The sequence below is a fragment of the Oxyura jamaicensis genome, chromosome 1 (genome assembly GCF_011077185.1).
Source record: "Oxyura jamaicensis isolate SHBP4307 breed ruddy duck chromosome 1, BPBGC_Ojam_1.0, whole genome shotgun sequence".
NCBI lineage: Eukaryota > Metazoa > Chordata > Aves > Anseriformes > Anatidae > Oxyura > Oxyura jamaicensis.
In genome coordinates, this window is record NC_048893.1 from 91,013,174 (window position 1) to 91,035,253 (window position 22,080).

General features: G+C 39.3%; 1 protein-coding gene across 2 annotated transcripts; it reads left to right on the plus strand.

The window, feature by feature from the left end:
- The first annotated feature begins 360 nt into the window (after window positions 1–360).
- Window positions 361–10,951, plus strand: C1H3orf85 (chromosome 1 C3orf85 homolog). 2 transcript variants are annotated; one of them, XM_035315122.1, is made up of 4 exons: window positions 361–517; window positions 7,959–8,107; window positions 8,328–8,413; window positions 10,194–10,951. In XM_035315122.1, the coding sequence occupies exons 1-4, from the start codon at window positions 469–471 to the stop codon at window positions 10,270–10,272; spliced, it is 363 nt and encodes a 120-aa protein (XP_035171013.1). In that variant the 5' UTR covers window positions 361–468; the 3' UTR covers window positions 10,273–10,951. The 2 variants fall into 2 exon arrangements, with proteins under 2 accessions (XP_035171013.1, XP_035171014.1); XM_035315123.1 differs by having other exon boundaries at window positions 380–517; window positions 7,971–8,107.
- The last annotated feature ends 11,129 nt before the right edge of the window (window positions 10,952–22,080 follow it).

Genomic DNA, 22,080 nt, shown 5'->3' on the forward strand with positions numbered 1-22,080 from the left:
TCAATCCAACCATTACATTGCTAAAACATACTGTATGCTTGGGCACTGCTCTCGGAGCAGGTTGATTCAAACACCATTTCCCACATACATCAGACAATAAAATGATCACATCCATTACTGCAACAAGGGGAAAACAATCATGCAGAAGACTGACTCTCAGACACCTGCCGTGTTCACTGAGCACAGAACAAGCCCAATGCACTCTTTCATGTTACAAAGCTTATGCAGAAGTTAATGTATCCGCACAGTAATGAGCCATTATGGCTCATTAGAAACTCTCCTGGCAAAGTCCAAAGTGTACAAACAGAGGCATACAAGACAAATCTGAACTAAGCACTGTACCCTGCCCTCCGCATGCACCAGCAGTTCACAGGTATCCAGTCAATGATTTATAAACTTAAAGATAACAAAGTATAAAACTGTATGACTGCCTCTGTCTTATAAAGGAAACTTTCTGCATGATTTGTGATGTCTCTGAAAATGTTTCACATTTTGATGTCTTCTCTGCTGTTTACAGGTAAGCACCTGGCACCCTGTCTCATGTCATTCCCTTCTGGCATGTTAAATAGTCAGCTGGCCAAGAGAAACCATGGTACCGCTGGAACAGCATGGATAGAAGAGGATTAACGGGAAATCACTGCAGCGGGACATATGGGAGAGTGGGTGAGCACAAGGCTGCATAGCCAAGTCTGTGAAATAGTCTTGATTCTGCTCCTTGTGATTACTTTTGAATCTTTCGCAGGTTAACCTCTCAGGTGTTAGGAGTGAGGACACATTCCTGACTGAAAGAGATTCTTACAGGATGTTTCCTCGACTGTTAAGGTTTCAACAGTAGCTTAATGCTTTTTTTTTTTTTTTTTTTTTCCCCTTGCCCTTCTCCGTCTCCTGGAATCTTCCTCAGACATTGCTCTACTCACATCATTTATTGCTTGCAAGAAACACAGACTTTAAACACACTTTTTTTTTTTGGACTGACAATGATCTGTTTCACAAGTGATTTCTGGATGTCTGATTTGAAATTGCTTAAGGGGACTTTTTTTTTTTTTTTTTTTTTTAAATTGTTTTATAAAAAACTCAGTTTTCCTGAGAGCCTTTACAACACCCTGAAACTGAAACCAGGACACCTAAAATTAAGATTCATTCTGTAAAATTGGGAGCAGTGCAAAAATGGATGGGGCAGGGCAGCAGCATCAGTAAATCTGAAAGAACTCTCTTCTCCAACAAGCACAGGCTGCTACAGTCAATGACCAGTGACACACATGCTGTGAAACTTATTTATTCCTCAGTAAATTAAAGCAAAGCAGGGAGGCACTAAGTGACTAAAGACTTCTCAGGTGATTGCCTGCATCATGGAAAGATGTCCGTCAATGCATGCATTAGAATTATTTCTTAGACATGAGTCCTCTATAAAGACAAGATCTAAGGCAAAATGAAGTAGGTAGAGTTATCCAATACTCAATCACAAATTAATAATGAATTAATAAAAAAGGATGTTGTGATTTGGGAGCACCTTCAGGTGTGCTCTAACTTTTGGGGCAAGCTCTCTTCCTTCTTGTGTATTCCTAAAGTTTGGCTGCAATGAGGATCTGAAGGAAGGGAAGGAGGTGGAGAGCACCTCTCTCTTTTTCTTCCCACAACCCCCCCCCCCCCCCCGCATATTAGACTACAATTAGATACCTTCCTCTCCCTTAATTTGCATGTCATTATCTGCTGTAGACCTGAGCTTGGACTATTCCAGGGAACTTGTCTGTCTGCTCAAACCTCACCTCCTTTTCATGACAGGCTCCCAGGAGGCATGCAGTTCCATGTGAAATGAAGCAAGTAGGAAAGCACCCTGCTGCCCCTTCTGTGGGAGACTCTTATATTTGCTTTATCTCCCTTTTCCCTCTGTCTTTCACAACAGCCTTGTTTGCTCTCTTTACCAGGTTCCTTTCTTTAAAAGGTGAGAAGAACTATTTACTGCTGATTTCTAATGGACTCTTAAAAATTTCATTGATCACTGGCAGCAAAGAGTTCAGCTTTTCATTAATTGTGAACCCTTCCAAAAACGGCCAAGGTGGTGTTGAATTAACACAAAGCCTGTAAGGTTCACTAATGAGAATCTGACACTTCATCACAGCCTCAGCTCAGCTGCTATAAATCATTCTCAGTATTAAACCATTTCCACACTTCAGGGAATAGTTTTTTTTGAGCTGTTTTCTGGACTCCTTTCTCTAGTCTTTAGATGGTGCAGCAGCAAGGGATGGAGAATAAGAGTGTGATGTGCTGGCACTAGGACTGTTATTGACGTCTCTCAGTGGCCGGACTGGGGTGTCCTGCCCATTCACTTGAGGTTAAACTGATGGCCATATGTGGATTTTAGAAAGGAATTTTCACCAAGACCCGCTGAGCAACACCATGTGTTTTTAATTCTTTGTTGCAGGGGAAGTAATTTTTTCCATAGGATTATCCAGGAATTTTGCCACATTCCCATTATTTTACTCATACCTGACAATTTTCCTGACCCCTGGCATCGCACCAACACAATTCATAATTCAACACGTTATTCTGCATTGCGCTGTAACTTTGGTGATGAAGGAATGAGGTATTTGTGGTGACTGCTCATGACTGAGTTCTCATCTTCTGAACCAGAGAGTTCATGTCCTGTGTTATAATAATAGTTGAAGAATAAACACTACCATACTTTAAAAATAAATAGATGAGACCAAAATTTAGAAGACTAGGGGGATATGCACAATGTTCGGGCAATTAATAATCGATGACTTTAAAGTGTTGTAATTGACAGGTATTAGAATAATCAACCTAGTTTTTAGTTTTTCAGGATACATACCCAGTGTGAAAACACACATTTCTTTTTCACCATTTGCAAAAGAAACACGCAAGAGTGATTTTAGTATAACTGGGCTTGTCAACAGCGAAAAGGCAACACATGGCCCAAAGGTGGCCTGCAGGATCCAAAAATCTACCTCTGCAACCACCCACCCATGTATGTGAAGTACTGACAGACAAACACATCTTGATATCCAAGCAGTGCCACACAACCTAGAAAAGTACTTGAGTGAAAACAAAGCCAGCTACTTCCACACTTTTCTTTCAGTGCTTACGCTGTTGCACTGAGGTATGCTGAATCCTCAAGTGTTGCAAAAAAAAGACTGAAAATGAAATAATATTCTTTAACATTTCCTAGATGTTTTACAGCTTGTGAATATATTTTAGATACGATTGGAAGTTTACCTAAAAAAATAAAAACAAAACAAAAAGCCAAACCAACGCACAGCAACCCAAGACCAAGTCTTCGAGTCTGGCTTTATCAATCTTTTCTGGACACCAGAAGCGTGGAGGTCCATTCTGCTTCATTCCTAACTTTCAGAAACACACCAACATTAGATTTACGTTTTCAAAGTTCCCAACACGTCAGCATCAGCAGCCTCAGCAAGGTTGAAGTGTCCAAGGCTGAAGTTTAGCTCTGCCCAAGTGCGGGCTTTAAGTGCTGATAACACTGGCAGCCTTCCCCCTGTGAGATGACATTTTGACCAGGCAATCATCAAAGCCGATAATAAGAATTATTAGCCTAAAAGGAAGGGAGTCAGAGCAATTGCCAACTTTTGACGTTTAAATTCCACTGATATAAATAACTTCAGCAATGGGTTTTCACATTGTCAGAAACTTGGAATAGTCTTCAAAAACCAGGGAGAGAGACAAACAGCTCCAGTTTATATGACAGCATTCACAGAGACCAACTGAAGTGTTGCTAAGTAATTGTAATTTTTTTTATTTTTTTTTTGTAACTATCATAGCAAATTAGACATAAGCCACTTTTCCCTGTGGTAAATGCACACCATGGATAAACTGTGGTCCCAAGCCTTGGCATTGCTCCTCACTACTTACATACTGCTGCTGATCTGAATAAAAAGGCTCCCTGTGGGGGGGAGACATATCCTATCCTAAAGCAATTTTAACGGTTTGTCTTCCAATTATTTAGCTCTACCATTAGACATGCAAATGGTGGCTTGCCTGCTCTCCCCAAAGACTGTTAAGCACACTTGTCTCCTACTGCTCAGCTTTCAAAAAAGCAAAAACATATCAATTAAATGGGTGCCTAAAGAGGCGAAGGTGTCAAAATTTAATCCCACGCTCACATTTCTCTCCATGTGAAGTGGATCATCGTGCATTCAGCTGATTGAAAAAGAGAGCTCTTCCTAGGAAGATTTAGAAGTTGCACCCAGCTAAACATTCTTTCTGAAAAATCTGTCCTTGCACAATAGAGTTACGCTTCTGTTTGAGCCTCATATGAGATTTTAATGCACAATAATTTAAGACGTATGGGGACTGATTTTGCTTGTTATACTATAACACTTTTTAATTATTATTTTTTATTAGATTGGCATTCAAACCTATTTGATATGCCTGTTCGTTAATCAATGTTTTTGACATTGAATGCTGGATTAAGTTGCTATTTTGACAAAGATGACAAGAGTCTACCACTGTTTATCCTGTGAGGTTTGGTGTCATACCAGTTCTCCCTAATATTAAATAAGATGCTTGGAAAACATCATAGCAATAAAGATTACTAATAGTTCTCCCACTGGACAATCTGTTTAGGTGTACAGGACAGACAAAACTACCTGCTGAAGGCAGTAATTACATGTTTCACATCTGCTTGCAAAAAAACAGCCAATTTCCCTATAATTAGCTTTTCATACAAGAATGCTGAATGAATCTAGAGATGATGAAAGAACCACTCTAGCTGGTAACAGTTGATGCAGTCTTTGGAATTGTTCATGTCTGCACACATTCCTTGTGTTTTTCCCTTTGGGCCATTAATTCCTAAAAGTACTTTTCAAATAACTTTTATCTAAGAGAAAAGAGGGAAAAAAATGTTGAATGAAACCATTAATGTAGATTATGGCTGACCACTCTTAACAATGAAAATTGTTTCACTACAATTTGAAATTCTTCTTTTTCAGATAAATTTTGTGTGCTGTGAGAAATTTCATTAACTCTTGTCTACCCACCTTCTCCTACCTCCCTCTAGTCTCATGTCTAGGTGCTCTGCACCTCTGTTCTCACAGAGAGCTGCTCACGCAGCCCAAAGTCCTCCAGGAACACTTTTTCAGAGAACATCTACCTGAGCAACAAATTCCACAAACTTTTACCTAGGCATTCAAAACGTGGGGAAAAATTACACCCTGTCTGAGAAAGAGAAACAGAGGCAAGACAGAGGTTATTTGCCAAAGACTAAACACTGTATTTAAAGGGAATACTTGAACAGAGACATCTGGTCTGATGCCCCCAGGTCTATGTTTAAGCTTTCAGACTGCTTTCTCTGAGCTCTGCCAAAGCACAAGCAAATGTGCATCCCCTTTCTGTCTGAGTAGTTCCAGTGATATGCCTCAGACTAGTAAGGCTCTTTCCAGTTTCAATAGAAAAGGTTCAACCAGAGTTGTTCTGCAGGTGAATGAAGTTTGCCCTGTTCAGGGAAGCTTGCCCCGTTCAGAGACATATAATGATCGTTACAGTAAGACGAAGGGAGAATGAGGTAAACCTGAAGAAGTAGCCTGAATGCAAAGTATAATAACTGGCAGAAGAACAGAACAGAAATAAAAGAAAAAAAATAAAAATCACTTACCTGATTATCTTCCATGTTACTCACGTGCCTTCAGAGGGCCCCCGCAGCAAGGGACAAGCCCTGCAAAGATTGATCCAGCTGCAAAATGTGAGAGGTGGAAATATTTCAGATAGCATACTAATTATTTTTGTTATGGCTTTTACAGCATATAGAAAATAACAAAATCTGGGTGTGAATGGGGGCAAAAGATGCTAATGGCAGAGCTGACACCCTGCTCCCCCTTGGGGCAGGCAGGTGCCCTTTAATCAAAGTGAACATTTGGTATAGTTAGGGATAGAGTTTCTCATTGAATATAGGTGCAGTCGGGAAAATATGTCAAAAATTGAAAGTTAATACCCTTAAAAAGCAGCACTCTGCACCACAGGAGCCAAGAGAACACCTCATTGTCCCACCAGTACAGCTACAAGCTCGCTCTGTGAAGATGGCAGTGGGAGGGGAGAAACACAGAAAGAGCTGCTTAATGATCTTTTTTGTAGCTCACCACGAAGCCAGAAGGCCAAAGCACACATCGGTGATAAAATTTAATGTTTAATGGCCCCTACTAGCTATATATACATTTAAACAAAAGTGAAGCCTGTTCCTGAGCCAATTTGTGATCCCAGTTCAGTTATCTCAGTCCAGAAACGTAATCATGACTTTACAAAATATTTAATACCAAAACACCCCCCAAATTCACTAAAGGGAAGTTAACAGCTCATAGATTTTCTACTGGATAATAGTAAATTGCCAGAGATGTAATGAAATTTGGCATGAGCTTAGTTTTATCTTGCGCAGTGCTGGACAAGAACTGTAGCAGTTTAATGGATAAGTGCAAGCAATATAATTTTTCTTCTCCAGGCCAAAATTGTATTTGTTTTCCAAAGTACATAAATGGCTATTGCTTAGTTTCCTAAGGGAGAGAGCAGCTTGTACAACAAGTCTCCACACCAGAGAGGGTCACATCTGAGGGTCTGAACTTCAGTTAGCCAGTAGTTGTTCACCTTTCTAAGGTGAGCGTTCCTTGGAAACCCCCTCCCACAAGTTTCTGCCTCCAGTTTCTCACTATAGTAACTTGGAACCTGAAGAAACTGAAGTGGAAAAGAACTACAGGGACATTCATTGCTTCCTATGTAAATTTTGTAGAGAACTATTTCAGAGTTAAGAGATAACCACTTCCACTTTTTTGTTGTTGTTCATTACTGCATAATCAACATTTTCTCACCTTTTTTCAAGCATTTCTCAGCTGTGGAAAGAGACAACAAATATCCTGCCTCATGAATCTGCTACATATATGCATTCAGCATACATTTTTCCTGTTTGAAAAATTGAAGAGTGACCATACTGCAGGTGGTCAGGCTTGCTAGCAAGGGACCTGATTCTGCTGAGCATTGTGCATGAAGGCCCATGTTTAAGTTTCTAGTAGAAAAATTGAAAATATCATGAATAAAAGCATTGGAGAATGGCCAGTGAGGTGGCAGTTTGCCCTATGGAGCTCCCATTGTAAGATACAATACATTAGAGTTCACATTCTTGCCCCATGTGTACCAAGTACATGCAGGGCGTCCTCGAGTGTCCATTTCAACCCACTCAACTAAATCAGAGCACAGGTGTTTACTGACCCTGGCCTCAGTTTGGTTGACTTATCCGAGTTCAGACTTAATCAGCAGCTCATTAGCAATCACATATTTCAGACTGAAGTATTATTTCAGAGCACTTTAGCCCCAAATTAATTTAAGTTTCAAACATGGAAGACTAAAAGAAAAGCCTTTTGCTATATCAGGACCTTTCATATGAAGTTAATGAGGAATTCAGCCTCTCTCAGGCAGAGTTGTCATTTTAAGATGATCTGAATGAAGTTCTGCATCTGGGATGACCTCAAAAGCAATGTTATAACAAGATTAGGCAAAGGATATTGCACTTCTAAACAATAATTTACACGCAATTTCTATGCTGCTACTAATCAGAATAAATATATCTATGCCAGGAGGTTTAGGAAGTGTAGTTAAATTCATAGGTAGGCTTAGTTACCTTTTTTAAGCTTTCTCAGCACACCTGAAACTAGTGCAATTCCAGTCTAAATGTTTCCTTTAACCAAATCTAGTATTCAAGTAGTACCTTAATTTGATTGCCAATTTATCCACTTTGGATTTACAGCGAGATAGAGATTTATAGGAGTAGTTTTATTAGTTTCAGGCTTAAAGAAGTATATACTTATTTCTGAAGATCTAAGGTAGGACCATCTTTGATTTCTTTTAAAGTACAATTCCAAAGAAGCGTTCCTTCTGTATAAGTTGTATATTTTTAAGTGCACATTCTAAAATATTTTTCTAATATTAGAAGTATTGCTCAGCTTCCATTTCAGGTGTCCTTGGAATACCGTTTCTGACAGAAGAATCAGCAAATCAGTTTATACGACTTAAACGACACTTACCATATTCTGAGAACTACTGGGACCCAAGCAGCAGCCAAAATACGTGGGGATACACTGTGATTGAACAGGTATTTCTTCCCCCATCTTGCAGAATCTATTAGAAACAACAAAAACAAATAAACAACAACAAAATCCAAAGTGCAGTTCTTGGACTGGCACGTAACAGATGAACCTTTGGGGAAGGATGGAAGTCTGATTTATCAGTGCAGGCAAGGTTGCTCAATAGTGACACGCTATTTAAACAGTATCTAAGCTCAGAATCATCTTTTCCGTTTTGATCTACTCCAGGTTAGTGAATCATGGGCAGCGTTGAGAGAGACAGCACAGTACTACATGGACTTGAGATCTTTTGCCTTTGATCCACTGATTACCAGGTACGATGGGGTTTCTCAGCAGAGTATTTCATAGGCTCACAATGCATACATAAGATATGGAAACAGGAAAACTGTACAATACAAGACTGCTGGTATTTGGATCTTAGCAACATAATTGTACACATTAACAAAAGGGATTATGAGAGACATCTTGAAAATTAAAGATTTGTTTTGTCATCTCAGTTTTATAGTTATTTAAACATGGTCATTTTATTGTTTTTGTTTTGAGATTTTTTTTTTAAGAATGCTCTGGAGAAATTCATTTAAGTCTTAAAGAAAGTACATCTTTTTAAAAGTTCACAAAACTGAACTGTAGCAATATATCATGGTTGATTTACAATGCAGATGAAAAGCAATTCATGAGTAGAAAATTAGGAGGAAAAAAAAACAAAATACACATTTATTTTGGTAACAAAACTATTTTCAATGCAGAATAAAAGGTCAGCTTAACAAAACAGAATGAGACGTAGCAGTTGACAAAACCAGTATTTATAGATCAGCACGTAACCACATGAAATAAAGTGTCTCAACCGATCATAGAGGAATTGTTAGGACCATGCTAAAACATACACATTCTTGGGACATGGTTTTGTCAAATTTAGGGAACAATTGCTAAATGACTCAGTTTGGTAAGCATAATGCAGAATACATATGTTATTCCTGTGAAACGCTTTTCATATAAAGATATTTCACTCAGAAAAGGCCAGGAGCAGGTTTCAGTGCTTAAAATAGTTGCCAAGAAGTAGCAATCTGATTAGTCTGACTATAACCACCAATAGGAAAATGGGTAAGTTTCTTCTCTTAATGCACTTTATATTGAATATATTTTAAAAATAACTTTTTGCTCACTTTCAGAAAGAAAGCTTCATTTTGAAATGTGCTTTTCTTTTTCCCTTCAAAGTGTTTTTTATTTGATAAGAATTGGATTAGGAGATCCTCAAAATTACCTTTTTAGGACTCTTCTACCTGAAAGGTGGAGCAGAAGCAAAGTGCAAAAAATAGTCAAAAGTTACAGTTTTCCTGTCAATCTTTCAGCTAGCATCCTTTGGCAGCTGAAAGGAAGCATCTGGCTATTCTCTCAACTTCCAGAACTGATATGGGCAGTATTGTGCTTGGCTGCCAGCAGTCTTACCATAAATGTGAAATTACCTGAAGTCACTTTACTTGCCTTTTTGTGTGTGTGCGGAGCAATGCAGAAGAGAACAAACCTCCAAACCTGTATTTTCCATCAGAAAAACGCCTATCTGCCTCTAATTATTAATTGTCCAATCCACATGTCTGATAGCTGTGATCCTGACAGTTGTCAGGCATACTCCAAGATGAATTATTCCTCCAGAATGATAATCCTTATGATTGCCATATGACAGGATTATAACTAGTTTACAGAAACACATTTGTGGGCACTCCCAAAGAAGCACATTTATGATTTCAAAAGGAGGCTGGTTAATTCCTAGACTGAAATAGACTTCAAAACGCTAGCATGGTAGAAATTAACATCCAGAACTTTTACAAAGGCATACAGAAAAAAATAAACAAAACTAGAGTTTTGAAAAGCATTGTGAATAATAAAATAACAGTTTTTGACCTCATTGTTCATATTTCAGAGGCAGCCAAGAAAAGCAAGCCTATATGGCATAGGCAGAAGTCTGGTTCAGGGACCATATTTACAAAGGCAAATATTTGCAAAACCTGGCAAACACGAAGACCAAAGATGCTGACAGGATCTTTAAGTAATTTTGTAGACTTATTTTCTAAAAGCAATTTATTTCATCTTTTCTAGTGACAACGTCAGACCTTACATGGACATGCTACAACAGTCTGGGACTCACCTCCAGCAACAGACAAGGACGAGCAATTAAATCCTATGCATCTTGTATCTGGCAGTACTAGGACATGGCATGTTATCTATTTGTCACAAATTACTTTACTTCATCCCACTTTCTAAAACCACAATTAACATGCACAGTCTCTCAACGACTATTTTACATTCATCAGTAGGAGTGAGATGTAAGTCATGGTAAACTGAATAAAGAGATGAAGACAAGACAGTCATTAACTTCTACCAATTAGGTTTTAAACAAAAGAAACCACTTTGTTTTAGGGTAAAACATTTTTTTTGACTAAATAATTATTTTTAAATAGACATTTCTGATTTTCTAACAGGAAACCACATTTTTCCCCTTAGTATTTTACTTCAGACACATTTCTGAGAAGAAATTAAGAAATGGAAATCAGTTACTGTAGGTGGGTAGGAAGTTGAGTATATTTGCTCCACATCTGACTAATAGGAAGAATATATTTTCTATACTTCAATTGTATTTCCATTTTCTTCCAAGTATTGAGGACAAACTAGTAGGTGTTACAGTATACATCCATATTGTGTGCTTTGCACATTTGAACTTCTGTACTTGGTGTTGAAAGCCAAAAATGACTGACACTAAAGTTACCAGCATAAGTTATTCTTTCTTACCCCATGGAAGTAGGAGCTGGTGGAAACGTTTATTTACAGCTCATTTCTAATAAAAAAGGTGATGACAAAAGTGTTGTTTCCCCCACCCCCCCTCCCCCTTCCCCTCTCTCTCTCAAATCTGCAAGTTTCCTCATTCTTATCCATTAAGCAAACTTAATTCAAGACATCTTTGGAGAAAAGGTTTGGCTCCTACACTTTTAAAAAGCATTATTAATATATTCATAGCAACCAAAACCTTTCAACCCTGGTAAAAGTTTCTGCATGGAAAAAGAGGACCTGTTGAGAAAAGTGAAATGTATTGTTACCTTAAGAACAGGGTATGTGAAAGAAGGTAATTTCCCCTCACTTTTATCTCCGGACAGTGGGATCTGTGTGTTGTGGGTCTGAGGTTCCTTCTGAATGTGTACTGTATGATGACTGGAATGAATGTGAAGATAATGTTGGATCTTCTAAAAAAGGAATGCATATTCTGACATTTCAGCTATCTCCATCACACTACTAGGTATGAAACTATCCTTAAGACATCATTAATTTTCCTTCATAGGACAATGGGCCTGAAATTGCCATTATTCATTAGCTGAAATGGAAAATTCATTAAGCACTTGAAAGAGATAAATGAGGGGCAACTTCAGTATCTGCTATGTAGAATTTCACATCTTCAGTCATGCTACTTAATTATGAGAAGTTCATTCAAAGATAAGGGAAGGCAAATGATGTGTAGGCTAGTAGACCCCACTAGTTAAATACAGTGCCTGGCCTTTCTGCTCACCTTCCTCCCCTGTGCTGTGGATCCTAAACCTCTTACTGTTTTCCTCAGTAACAGCACACGCACATTAGTTACTGAAGCTTATCAGCTTGCTAGCAAAAAGAAAGATAGCAAGGATACATATTGTTTTTTAATTTAAACTAATGTAAAGTTAAAAAAAAGATATACCTCCCCCAGCTGTGCACCTTGCTGGTCCCAGAAATACTCCTGCTCTGCAGGCAGCCATATCCAAGCCACCAGTGCATCAATTCCTAAAGAGCTGTTGTTTTCAGCCCTGCCTTTCTAATTGATGTTGTTGCTGACAAGGCAGAGGTTCGGGATCTGCCTGAGAACTGTCTGCAGTTCTCATGCCTGCACAGTAAGCTAAACCAAAATGGGACTTCTGCAAATGGGAGCTGATTTGCAAATGGACAACAGACATCCCTGGAGCACGGGCGACAAAGTCCATCAATGCGGTGGAAGTGAAATGAAGTGAGTCTTACCTCATTTACTGTCAGCTGGTGAGGTAACTGCCCAGTCTTTATGAGCCATTTTATGGTTGTCAGAGCAATAAAGTTAGACTAACCATTGCCTTCAGTCTATCGCCACGAGGACAGTCTTGCATAAAGCTGGCTTTGTGACCAAAATGTCAAACAAAGCCAGGGGATGCAATTTGACAGTTCTGTTGTACTTCGACATGACTAATTCCTTTAAAGAAGTTGTTCAGAAAGCCAGAGCTGCAATCTGCAAAGCTGTAGCTTCAAGCTAACGTCACTAATTCAGATAATTAGTCTTGCTGAATTAAATGGGAAGAATTGTGCACGCATGAGTAGCGGTGGAAGATGAGGTGCTTATTTTGTGTTATCAAAATACATGCCACTCATGACAATGAGCAAATGGTTTTCACAGGCATTTGAATGTAAATAAAATGGAGAGGAGAGATTTTAGGAATCAGGGAAGAAAACATTTACCCTCTGAGTTTACTCCCCTTACTTAGCTTCACACAGTGCTTCAGCCGTTCAACAACTTTGGACCCTTCTTTACTGCTTTTTACCCCCACATCTTCATGTTGCCACCTACATGTTCCGTCACTGCTTTTTTCCCCCACACAGCAGATACACACAGTATCATATTGATGTCAAATCCTAAAATAAAGTAAGTTTTAAGTACAGTGCTGCTGGTTATGGGGGTAGAAATACAGGCCTCAGGGCACAGGACCTACGTAACTCGTGTAAAGTAGAGCAATTCCTGCCAGTGCCCTCAAGCTTTGTGGCTAAGTAGCTGACCAGGAAGGAATTCCTGTCCTGCTCTCTAAAGGCTGCAGTTCCTCCAGCTGTTAGTGAATACTCCAACTTCTGGAGGAAAACAGAAGAAAACTACACCCATAACAAACAGCTCCCCAAGGCCAGGAACAGCATAGAGATCCTAGGGGAAAGGAGGAATGGATGGTAAGAGAGAGAGCACAGGAAGCTGGAGTCAGATCTGTCTCCGTATAGATATTAGCTGGATGGATGAGGGAGAACATCTGCCAGGCAGCCCTGAATTGCCAATTCTTTTCTGAGCGAGGTGAGCATAACATCTCTCTAAGATCACCAGAAACACAGAAGTCAGGATGCTTGGATGTCTCATGGCAGATTATTTGCCCCAGCAGGAGGTCTTCCCCAGCTGCGGCATCTACAAGATGTCTTCCCCATGGGGGTGCCCAGGGGCCAAGTCATATCCAAGTTGTGCTGCAGTCCCTTCCTCAGTCAGAGCACTCCCCTGTTCCCTCAGCTACTTGGATCCCTAGTTTTACCAGGTTTAGAAGTACCGAATTGCATCTGTGATTTCTGCTGCTATGTCATGTTGCACTAGAAACAGCCCACAGGTTAAAAAGTTACTGTGGACAGATTTAGGCAATAAACACATGCATAACTAGACCACATGACTGTAGGAGCCTTGCTTTGTTACACAACCAGATGGAGGACATAAGTGTTGCCTGATGTTACAGGAAAATTAAGAAAATCCAACTCTCCAATAATAATAAAATAAAACATTAATACTACATGGTGTTTCTTTTAAGGAAAAAGATATTTCAACCAGAAAAACACTTCAGCCAGAGCAAATTGTTGTAATCTTACAAGCCAAGTAACCTATAAGTATATAACACATTACAAATGGTGAATGAGAAATAAGTACCAAGAAACACTGCTTTCTCTAAGCTCAGCAGAACAACCAAGTAACAGTACAGAGAGCTAACGAGAAAGAAACATTTATTTTATGACCTTAATGGTTTCTACAAACAGAACAAGAGGCATCTGGTTTCTACACACTACTTCATTGCTATGGTAATTCTTATGATTGAACCTGGTCTCAAACAATTTTAATAAATAAGCCTTCTGAGCGTGTATCACACTATTGTTATATACTTGCTTTGCACTTGATCTCTTGTCTTAATTTAAGACAAAACAGCTGAGAAAAAATATCTAATCTATACCTGCTGCTGTAATCTTCAGTGCCAGCAAAAGTGATCTGTGTTCAAAGTGTTTTTATGTTGGCTGATTAAATATACAAACCATCCACCCGAGGCAGGTGCATTGCTATAACCACTCCATACAGAGCGGAAAATAAGTTATTAGTGCTTGGCTTCATCCATAAGAAACAATGAGATGAGTAGCTAAAATGTAAAGATATAAAAGTGTCATCAACTGATAAATTCAGTCAGGAAAAAGAAAGTAAGCATTCTTTGTATGTGATTATCATCTTTAAAAAGACATTTTTTTCTGCAATTATTTTCAGTAATTACTTTCCTGCCCCAACAACTGGGGAAAAAATGTATATTTTAAACACACAATATGATATAAGACCTGTGAAGTCTACTTTTCCTGCCCAACAACAGCAATAGGCTGGCTCAGTGCTGCAGATGTCTATTTTAGGGGTGAAACATCCACAAAGCCCAGTAATGCAAACTTACCCATCATCTCCCATAAGCAGAAAGCCTTGCCTGTGTCATTGTCAGTCCAGGCAGGGGTAGGGTAGGAAGGATGAGGGCCTGACTTACTGGTGTGCTTCAGCCTTCTTTACTTACCTGGTGTTACCAAATGGTCAGCTCAGCATGACACTTCTTATTCAGCCACTTACTCCCAGCCACACAACCACTGCTAAGCTGATTTCATGCCAGTCACTGTCTCCTTGGCAGGACTGAATAAGCATGAGAGATTCTGTCTGAGGAATTCAACTATGTCCTGGTTGTGGTTGAAAGCTGCTGTGCAGCAGGGAGCTAGTTTAGAGAAGGCTTAAAAGCCATCCTTATAACTGTTAACATTATCATCATAAATCTGAGGCCTGATTGTGCAAAGTGCCTTGAGAAAGCAGACAATCTGTCACCGTCAAAATGCAGATAGATAAAAGTATCTAAAGACATAAGAACAATCATAAGAAGAAAGTGGCAATGAGACAACCATGGTGCTTGGTGGTGGCTGTTCACCACTGCAAGATGACTAGTGTCATCATCATTTAGAAGAATGAATTTAAAAGGAATATTCTCTGTGATATCAAACATGATTTGGATGAACCTTGCACAGAACACTCAAATGCTGCTTCCTCTCACTGTCTGCGCTCCAGTATTTGTAGTGTTGCCTTTGGCGTGGAGTTCAGATGGAAAGCTCTGTGCTGACAAATCTTCGGCAAGCTTTCTGATGCTGTGGGCCTGATACCGCTGCCCAGATTATACTACAGAAAGGAAGCAGTAAGGCTTTTGCTACAATACCTCAGAAGGCAGCCACCATTACATTATACCAAAGCTATGTGTACTGGCTTTTTGTTATGACTTTTAAAAATGAATACAGAAACAAGGAAAAGTCTGTAAACATTTACCATAGTGAAACTAAGGAGGTAAAACAAACAAAGAAACATGCTTTTACTCATATGTCATTTGAGACAATTACCTTTTGTTAAGTATAAAAATAATTTAACCAGAGTAACTACATTTTGTGGACTAAGGAAATTATTTTCTTGCATAAAATAATCTCCCTTTTCACTACTTATCAGGGTTACCCTTTTCACTACTCTCGTCTCATCCCCTCTGTCCCAGGCTACGTTTATTTTCATTCCCTCAGTAATTGCCAAAGGATTTGATATAGCCAAACTACATCCACAGGTACTGTTTTTAAAATCCACAGATTACTCTGTGCCTCGCTAAAGTGTTCAGGCTGCCCTGTTCTGTCAAGGTCAGCTGTGTCAGGAAGAGCATATACAACAGAAATTACTATACATTAAAATTATGGAAGAATCCCTTTTCTTGAAAGAAGGGACTTTGTCATTAGCACATGCCGTTTTGAATTCAGGATTAGAAACTGAAAGATTCTTTGAGAATTGCTAGTCTGCCTTTGCCCTCCTTCATACAGTGAAGGCTTTGAAGCTACATTGCTAATGGGAGCAGTGGAAGCACAGCACAGCGAGGGAGGACAGGGAATTATTTAAGATGGGCAAAGCCTTACTTGCCAGGTCTGAACTCACACTTAAAATTGCATACCAGGAAATATAGGGGCAGCCAGCACACACCATGAAAATATAAGGCACACCCTCCTAAAATCAGCTTCTTGAAGAACACCTAATAAGCAAGCAGAGATTACAGCTCAAGAGTGCTGTATCATCTGCTTTGCAGCTGGTTGATTAGAAGAAATTATGAGTCCCAGGAGAACTAGGAACAGATAACTACAGTTGTCTCAGCAGCTCACTACAATAGTTTGGGCCAGCCAAGTTTTCTCTGAGTCTTTTTCACGTTGAACTAATCTGCCCTGAAATCTGCTAGCTTGAAACTGCTGCCAGTATTAGCCTGGAAGGGGATCTCTTATAGAAACACTTGGAAATTGTCAGCTCTGCTTCTTGAGCAGAGGCTGAAAGTAGCTCATCTATGCCAATAAGTTCTCTGGCAAAGGACTGGATCTATCCTTTGAATTTGTCCCTGATACAAATGATGTGTTGTCTTTTGCAATATGTGCAGCATCAGGATGGCTCTCAGCACCAAGACTACAGACATGGATACATTATCCTTCTAAGACAATATCATATGATGTGTAACAGCACTACCAATCACAATGTCCAATGAAAATAGCTGATTATAACTGTTCTTGTCACATTATCTTGTGACAGGAATGTTATGAACTTGTGACTGCACAACGCTTTTATAGCGAGAAAGCTCGAGGACAGGAAATATATATATTCATATATATTCAATTCCTTTTCCTTTCCATTGCTTAGGTCATATATCAAGCGTGCTAAATGGAAGGGATTATTTGGTGATTAGTAAACACAAGTGAACATATATCACAGAAATTTCTCAAAAACAGAAAAGTTGGCTGTTAATAGTCCACAGCAAGGATTTTTTTTTTTTTTTTTGAAAAAATAGGTTTGGAAGTGCCATAGGCTTACAAGGTTGCAATGAGGTCTGAGTATCTTCCAGCGTGTATGGATGTCCTGATATGCAGCCCCAGACTGTTCCTCCAGAAATGCTTAATAGCAGTTGCATGGGTACTTCATCAGTAGAAACAAGATGGAGAGATGAATCCATGCAAAGATTGCACTGACAGAACAGAAAGATCAATACGATAGAAAGATGCATCAAGAGGCTAGCACTGTACTCTTACTGCAAGAAGTTCAGTTTTCCTTTTCATCTCTTTCCTGAGCTCTATGCAAGTCGATAAGGTTTGAACAATTTCAGAGAAATCAGATTTATGATATACATCAGGTGCTATATATATATATATATATATATATATATATATATAATTATGCCAGCTTTTAGAAACTACAGAATCATATTATACTGTAAAGCATCTAGCTGTGATCTTTCCTACCTATCATATTGCATTGTCTTTACTTCTAAGTGGAACGAGCACAACTCCTACTGAGGGACTAGTTGTCACTCCACTGACCTGCTGAAAAACAGTTAAAATTCACAGTCCACAAATATTCACGCACAGGCACTCATGCCACCTGAACTCAAGCTGAAAGTGAGAATGATGATAGGCTACTTGAACTTATTCTTACATATGCATAAACACCCACCTAAATTACCTGAATACCCTACAGTGTTCCAGCAGAAACTTTTTAGCATAAGTCCACAGTGGCCACGCTTAGCCCTCTTACATTGTAATACTTTGAGCACTTTTCTAAGCAAATCAGGTTAGTAGAAAGGCTATAAACTATTATTAATAGTGGAACATGACCATTCAAAAGGACAAAGGAGTGGTTTAAAAAATTGTCACTCTTTCCAATACCTCTGCATTTCTTATCTCTGATTTAAAGAGCAGCAAGGAAGTGTGGGAGGCAAGCTCTGCACAACTGAGAAGAAGGCCACAGCAGCATCTTCACACAGAAGACTATTCAAACAAACCCCAGCGCAGTCAGCATGCCCAGCTCCATACATATTAAATCTCTGCAAATATCTAAACAAAGTGCTATTCTCTTTGAATAACATCTGGCTGCAGCAAAACAACCTTAAATTAAATTTGCAAAATGACTGTATAAAATAGCCTCGTAAAATGGCCAGCCACTGCCAGTGGTTCTCTAGGCTACAACAGCTTCTGGACAGAGTTTCGTTTTGTTCAATAAAAATCCAGCTTGTTCAAATTAGCTGCACAACTGACTTTTTCTTACTCTGTGTAGTATTATAATAGCTGAGACAGACAAGGATCCTTCCCAGAAGAGCCTTGAATTTTAAAAGCTACCTTGGAAGACTCAAGAGTTGCTTCTTACTAGACAATATCAGTTTTGAAATTCAGTCTTCTGTATTTCATCCAGTATTGTAAAGCCCAAGATCTCCCCCTCAGAATTAAGTATTGGCCAAGAGTCAGCCTAAATCAATTGATTACCATTGTGTCCAATCACAAGAGTTGGTAACAAGCTGCATGTATTTTCCAATTTAGAGTTTTGGACAAGTGTCATGGTGAATTTTTGATTTGGTATCCAGCAGAAAACTCAGTACATAGTGACATTTCACATTGAAAGGTTAATGCTGTTATGTCAGCTGGGGAAAATGGAGGCATTATTTCTTAGTTACCCCAGGAACAGTTAAAAAAACTAATTAAATTCTAGAGATGGGAAATGATCTCTTACAGGAACACTCTCCCACTTTCTCTCCAGGAAAGAGAGAAAGTCTTTATTTATGCTCCTAAAGGATCAGAAGGAAACATGTTTTGGAAAGGCATAAACTAGATCAAAAGTAAGCCTGTGCCTGATTCCTCAAGAGAAGCTTGGCCGTGGAGGTGATCCAGTTTTGCTGGCAAAAGCACAGCTCCAGTAGATGCTGCCTGGAGCCCAGGGCACAAAAACACATACCTGCAGGAGACCTGAGTCAGGAAAGTGTCTATATGAGATAGCTGGGAACAGGAAAATGAAAGGTGACTTTTTACATTCAGCATCAGTAGATTTGCAACAACTTCCTTTCATTTCCTCAGAACTCTTTTTATAAATATTTGTCCTTATGTTCTCTGTTTTGGATGCTGCACGTAAGTCCTTTCATTTAGTGGTCATTTTACCCTGATTTGTATGGAGAAGGATAATGCTAGCAGGTGAAATCCAAGGCATTTCACAGCAAAGGACCGCTGAAAGGATGTGTGTGGGGGGGAGGTAGATGGAAGCATGCATCACAGGAAATACCTTTTTTATGTTTCCCCTCCTTTGGGCTTTGGAATGAGCAGAGTGATACACTGAAGTCTGAGCAAGCTCTTGCAGCCCCAAGACACACCTCAGGAAGAGAAGGACCAGGCACATCTCGGGAAGGTTCAGAAGCTAGGAGCAAAAGGGGAAGCAATCAAAGCAGTTGATGAGCCTTCAACCAAACAAAAAAATAGCTGTTTGAGAAACAAGAGTGGTCCTGAGGTGTTAAAGTTAGAAAGCTATAACAGAAAAAGTGAATGAACAGCACACCAGGTGCTGTTAAGGTAGAATTAATGCTACAAAAGGAGTCCCACCAACCATGATAGTAAAGGTCTGGTAACATCAACATCTGGGGTCAAGGTGAGAAGAATGACCTAATTCTGTCTTTCTTGCCTTCCCTGACACAGATTCATGTACCTATATACACATGCTTGTTTCCACTTACTCCTGCCTTCACCCCAATAAAAGCAGACAAAGGCATTTGTTGAACTACGAGAAGAGTGAAGATCAGGTGTTATGGTATCTGCTGTGTAGGGAAGCAACTGACTCTGTGTGTGCCTTTTTCAGGTAGCACTACAGCATGAATTAACAAGCACCTATCACTTCACAACAGTAGCAAGGTGGCACTTGGCCAAAGATAAGCTCTTTACATGGTATTAATCCAGCTGAAGATCAAAAGTCTGAGGATGCACACTGGTCCTCAACTCGGATTCCAAAGTAAAATGGAAGACAGATTCAGGTTGCTTTGAGCAATGGCTAAATTTCGCTTTGGTTTCCTTAAACCAATGGCTGGTTTGTGGGGCTTACAACCTAAAAGTGAATCAAATAAACTTAAAAGAATCCCAGTGTTCAAAAATATATATAAAAAAACTTAATAACATTTATTGTTGTGTTGGTAATCTGCTAATAAACTATTTGACTATGACTAAACTGAAGAAACTAAGTAGGAGAAATGACCAAACTAAAAGGCTTGGAAAAATCTTCCTCCTCTTAAATGGCTAGATTTTGGACTCATCCCTATTTCATCCTGGTTGTTTAATCAATATCAGGCTTTCTTGCATTTAAATTGCCCTTCATTCTTTTTTTTTTTTTTTTTTTTTTTTTTTTAAATTTTGCAAATCAATCCTGGCCTTTGGCTTTTAATTTCACATCAGCTAGAAGCAAGACCCACATTTTCTTTTAACTGCAGCTTGGCTGAGTCTGCCACAGTTCAGCAGCTCCTCGACAGCAGGACTGTGACCATGCCCTTTAAAACCTTCACAGTTTAAAGATCTTGCACACAGAGCACTCTTTTCCAGGAAACTGGTTTGCACATTGCACCTCCAAAAACCTTCCTTCCCTCTCTCTCTTGTAACTCGCAGTACTCTTTTTTCCCCCACTCAGGGTGAACATGGGGAAGGCTGAACAATATAATCACTGGGCACTGTAATGGTGCTTACCATTACACCAACAAGAATTACAGTGCATTGCTGCACTACTGTGTACTTTAGTGGTATTAATGGAAAGCGGCAAGACTGCTGAAAAGAGATCATAGAGGAGACTCCTGGCTCTATCCAAAAAGGGTTTGGGCCGTGCTCTGGCATTATGCACTTGGGCACTTACTTAGCAGCAAGCTCTGGTAAAATCAAGTTAGAGTATTTGTTTTTTAAACTATAGGCAGCACAATTGTAACTTCCTGTTCTGTGTTGCAACCACCCAGGAGAGGAGAGGCAGAAGCCAGCCAAAGCTCTGCTGCAACACCAGGGAGAGGAAGCATGCACAAATCAGGGAAACCTGATCACTAGAAGAGAGGTTAGACCTAACATAAATTTCTGGTCACATCAGGTGACTGCTCCAATAGCATAAAAAAAAGCCATTTTATAACTTTAACAATTCCCTCCTTTGGAAGTCTCTGATGACCCCAGATGCTTAGTTCAGAGAAAACAACTCCACTTCAGGAATCCCTTCCTGAAAGAATGGTTACGGCAGAGAGCAAACTCCCTGTTTTTTCTTACACCTCCCACACAGAAGTGTCAGAAAGGTACTGCCAATGCATATTCTTTGATGACTGGCAACTCGCTTTCATGCCAAGAGTAGCATGTGTAAGAACATACCAACTGTAATCTTGCCATTCCTTATCTTTAAGAAGTTTTTAAAGGATGGTAACTACTTTTAATTGAGTTTAAAGAAGAGAGCAACACTGTGTTGGTTCTGGTTTTTATTTTAACCTTAAGCAACTCAGCCAGGTCTAGTCTTCCACCTAAAACATGAACCAAGGAGTATGAATGTAACATGCACAGGCAAAGTTTAAGTAGCAGTGGCTCATAACAATTTACATTCTCCATACCCTGTTTAGAAAATAATAGTATTTCTTCTACAGCTTAAGCAGTATTTGTATAGAGTTCCATCATCAAGTTGGCAAAAGCCTGAGGTGAGAGGAGAAGCCTTCACTACCCTAATTTTGCATTCAGTCTAATCGGGCTTAGCAACGTGTTTTAAAAACAGTTATTAAAAGAAGACCATGGACTAGTATCTCTATCTGGCAGAAGTTACTTATCCCGTTGATATGCAGATTTCACAAACAAAAGAAAGAACAGCTGTTATCTAAGCTGTAAGGTGTCCCTTCTAAAAAAAGATTTTATATTTGAGGGCAAGAGTCCATTTCCTTACATCATGTGCAAAGAGAAGCAATAACTAAAATTTAGGGAAGAGCAGAGACATTGAATCTTATGTCAACATCCTTTGTCCAAATCCAGTTGGATAGTTAGGAAATAGCGTCACTTAGCAATCTCTCTATGTGAAATGAATTTATGGTAAGACACTTGATTGGCA

What these genes read in the sequence shown, in the direction of transcription:
- C1H3orf85 (XM_035315122.1), top strand. Translation starts at nt 469, where the DNA reads ATGTCTCTGAAAATGTTTCACATTTTGATGTCTTCTCTGCTGTTTACA. An exon ending in GTCTTCTCTGCTGTTTACAG is followed by an intron (nt 518 to 7,958) that starts GTAAGCACCTGG and finishes AGTATTGCTCAG; the next exon opens with CTTCCATTTCAGGTGTCCTT. An exon ending in GATACACTGTGATTGAACAG is followed by an intron (nt 8,108 to 8,327) that starts GTATTTCTTCCC and finishes GATCTACTCCAG; the next exon opens with GTTAGTGAATCATGGGCAGC.